General features: G+C 41.9%; 1 protein-coding gene across 1 annotated transcript; it reads right to left on the bottom strand.

Moving 5' to 3' along the window:
• Positions 1–512: 512 nt before the first annotated feature.
• LOC118944303 (complement component C1q receptor-like) lies at positions 513–2,375 on the bottom strand. The gene has a single exon (XM_036962802.1). It carries the CDS (start codon positions 2,261–2,263, stop codon positions 1,067–1,069), a length of 1,197 nt encoding a protein of 398 aa, XP_036818697.1. The 5' UTR covers positions 2,264–2,375; the 3' UTR covers positions 513–1,066.
• Positions 2,376–3,241: the final 866 nt, after the last annotated feature.

The following is a 3,241-nucleotide window of genomic DNA, read 5'->3' as shown; positions in this document are numbered from 1 at the left end:
ATGTATCGATTTTTTTCACTTGACTTGAACTTGTGACTTGCTTTTAAAATGTATGACTTGGACATGATTCGAGACTTGACCCATTCTATTTGAAACTCGGACCTTGTGACTTGAGACTTGCTTGTGACTTGAATAATAGTGACTTGGTCCCACCTCTGGTGTGAGCACATACAAAAAAAGTGTTGAACCCTGCTGCCTATGATTCATTTATTCCAGAATTCTTGAAGAGTAAAAGGAGATTGATGCAGAGTTTAAGTTCAGATTTATGCTCAGTCTCTATGATTCATTATTCATTGTGTAAGTTCAAGTTAAAACAGCAGCAGTGATTTTTGCTTTAACATCTCTCAGGCAGACAGCAACAGGAAAACATTTTTACCATTTGGCAAAACGACCACATCCTGGTCCGGATAGAGCAGCCAAGCCATCTCTTATCAGCTGTCCTCTCTCTCCTCTTTGGTGCATATTTACTCGGGCCTCTGTAGGCTAGAAGATAAACCTACCCACAGTGTCTGTTTGCTCATAATTCATTCAACCTTTATTTTCAATTATAATAAAATCATTGCTTTTAAAATCAGTTGATCTATTGACAAGATAGGGTCTTTCTTTTGAACTGAGAAAGAACTAGGTTAATATGGGCTCAACATTTTAAGCCATGGGCAGAGACTGTGATCCTTTATATCAGGACTAGAAACTTCCAAAATACTGAAGCATCAAATTCATCTTCCTATGTTACATGATGCCTTATATATATACACACAAACCCTATACAGTATATACAACAGTACAACAGTTAAGTACGTAAATAAACATAGGCCTAGCAAATACTATGAAGAAATGTGAGCCCACATACAAATCCTCAAAATAAAATAATATCCAAAGCTTTCATTTTCACTACTGCAGTGAAAATTAACATTGTATTGTCTAAGTAGTGGTCAATCCTTTCTATTAAGAAATGTTATTCAAGTGCTTATTGACAATTAACTTTAAGAACTGAAATAAGTCATATATTGTCATTTTAAATCTTCAGGTTGTCTGAGTCTGCTGTGACCTCCGTTCACACTTCTGCTTAAGTTGCCTCCTTCTCATTTGTGTTTTCCAGGGAGTATTTTTCCTCCGAGGCCTCTGCCCTCTTTATTGCCATTTTCTCTGCAGTTTTCATGGCCAGTTTCTGCGATCGCCTCCTGAGACAGCACTTCACAGTAGCCAACACCACGACCACCAGAACGACCAAGGTCATCACTGCTATCACCACAGGTATGACGATTTTGGCTTGTTCTCCACTCTTGTCCACTATCTCAATGTCATCCGTAGGGGAAGTGGGAGTGGGTTGGTCCGGCAGAAAGATGGTAATTGTTGGCTTGGGAGTGGGAGTGTGGTCTTGGACCAAATAGTTGTCACTTCCTTCAGGAGTAAAAGTAGCTACTGGTAGTTCATTGCATGACACTGAGCCCTCGTCTTGAAAATTTCCATTTTTATCACGGCATTTACAGAGGTAAGAACCCTCTGTGTTGACACACAGGCCTTTGCAGGGCTGATCTCTGCATTCATCATTGTCCACACAGTTTCCAGACTCATCTCTCACATAACCTGCTTTGCACGAAGCACAAATGCCATCTATAGCCGATCCATCATCACATTTCCATTTCAGAGTTGTTGCAGAGCAAGTCAGTTTAAACAATTGCCCAGACAAACATTCTAGATCCAGTTTATGAGGATTATTTGGGTCTGGCCTTATTGATCGGGCCTCCAGTATGTGTGGGGTAAGACACTGGTCCATGAAAGGAATCTCTTCATCACGTTGTTTACAAATGAATGGACGATTTGTCTTACAGGTACTGGGAACAAACCCCCAGTTCACTATTTCAGTTCCATTAAACTCACCTGAGAGAAATACACAGTGTATAACCGTGCAGGTTGGTTTGGGCAAAGACTTCCACTGATCCAGTTTTGTGTCACTGCTGCTATCCACTGTCCATTTAAAACCTTTCAGAGGTGTGTCATTGTTCACACAATCCAACTTTTCTTTCCTCAAACCCACCCAAAACTCAAATCTACCTTCTGTGGATGACATGTTCGCGATGACTTTCAAAATCTTCGTGGCTTCCTCCATACTGGCCACTTTAGTTAGGAAACTGGCAGGCAGACAGGCTTCTAAAGCTTTGTCGAAGTTGAGAGGACTCTGATGAAGAGTATAGTGTTCATCATCAGGAACACACAGACCCACCCCCAAGACGCTCCACAGGCATATCCAGTAGTACTCCATTCTCCCCGCTTGCACCAATCGATCTGATGACAGTGGTGCTCAGTCAGACTGATGATGGTCCTCCTGCTAGCCTCCCCTGTAATGGACTGGCTGACGATGCAAATATTCTTGCTACTTTCTTAGCCTACCCTGAGAGGCCCTCCCAAGACAACAAACACAGGAAGTGTGCTTAGACTTGATACAGCCATCCACTTCCTCTGCAGAGGGGGTGGTGGCATATCCAAACATTAGCAACTTTTAAACAAATTATTGTTGTTATAAAAGTATACAGCAGCCTAAGATTCAAGGCCTGGCAGTACACTAATGTACTCTAGGTCATATCAGCATAATAACTCCAGTAATTTCAATGATTTAGCTCTTTGATAATATTTCCCCATGAGATCACCAGGCGAGCTTCACTTTCTGTTGTGGGAAATGCAGGAAGTTTTCCTTCACAGAAAAGGTTTGCATAATAAAGAAAATAACCAGTGTCACAAATGGGTGCTGAGATCCAACTTGAAACTTGTGAGAGGATATGCCAGCCTGCTGATACTGTCCTGGTATCAGGATGTGATGATAAAAAGCAGAAGTATGATTCATTCCCTCAGGAAATAGACCCTCGCTAATGTGTGCTTTGATTTTTATCAACCCTAAAACACGAAACTCAGAAAGTCATTGTGTCATTGTATAGCAACTTGACTTAGTGAGGCGTTCAGGGGGGACCCCACTTGGGATATACAGAGTATTCATTGTCTACTAAGTAAATTACTATTATTTAGGTTCTGCGGCAGTGTTTCTTTGTCAGAGAAAAGCAGATGCTTCCTGGGGAAGTGCCAGAGAATGGCAGGAAGAGAGGCTGAGGTGGAGTGCATTTCTACAACTCAGATAGGAGAGGACCTTATCCACAGCACATCTCAGACAGGAGAGGACCTTATCCACAGCACATCTCAGACAGGAGAGGACCTTGTCCACAGCACATCTCAGACAGGAGAGGACCTT

This window comes from Oncorhynchus mykiss, chromosome 25, assembly GCF_013265735.2.
Source record: "Oncorhynchus mykiss isolate Arlee chromosome 25, USDA_OmykA_1.1, whole genome shotgun sequence".
Taxonomy (NCBI): Eukaryota; Metazoa; Chordata; class Actinopteri; order Salmoniformes; family Salmonidae; genus Oncorhynchus; species Oncorhynchus mykiss.
This window is presented reverse-complemented; position numbering and strand designations above follow the sequence as displayed.

What these genes read in the sequence shown, in the direction of transcription:
- LOC118944303 (XM_036962802.1), bottom strand. Translation starts at nt 2,263, where the DNA reads ATGGAGTACTACTGGATATGCCTGTGGAGCGTCTTGGGGGTGGGTCTG.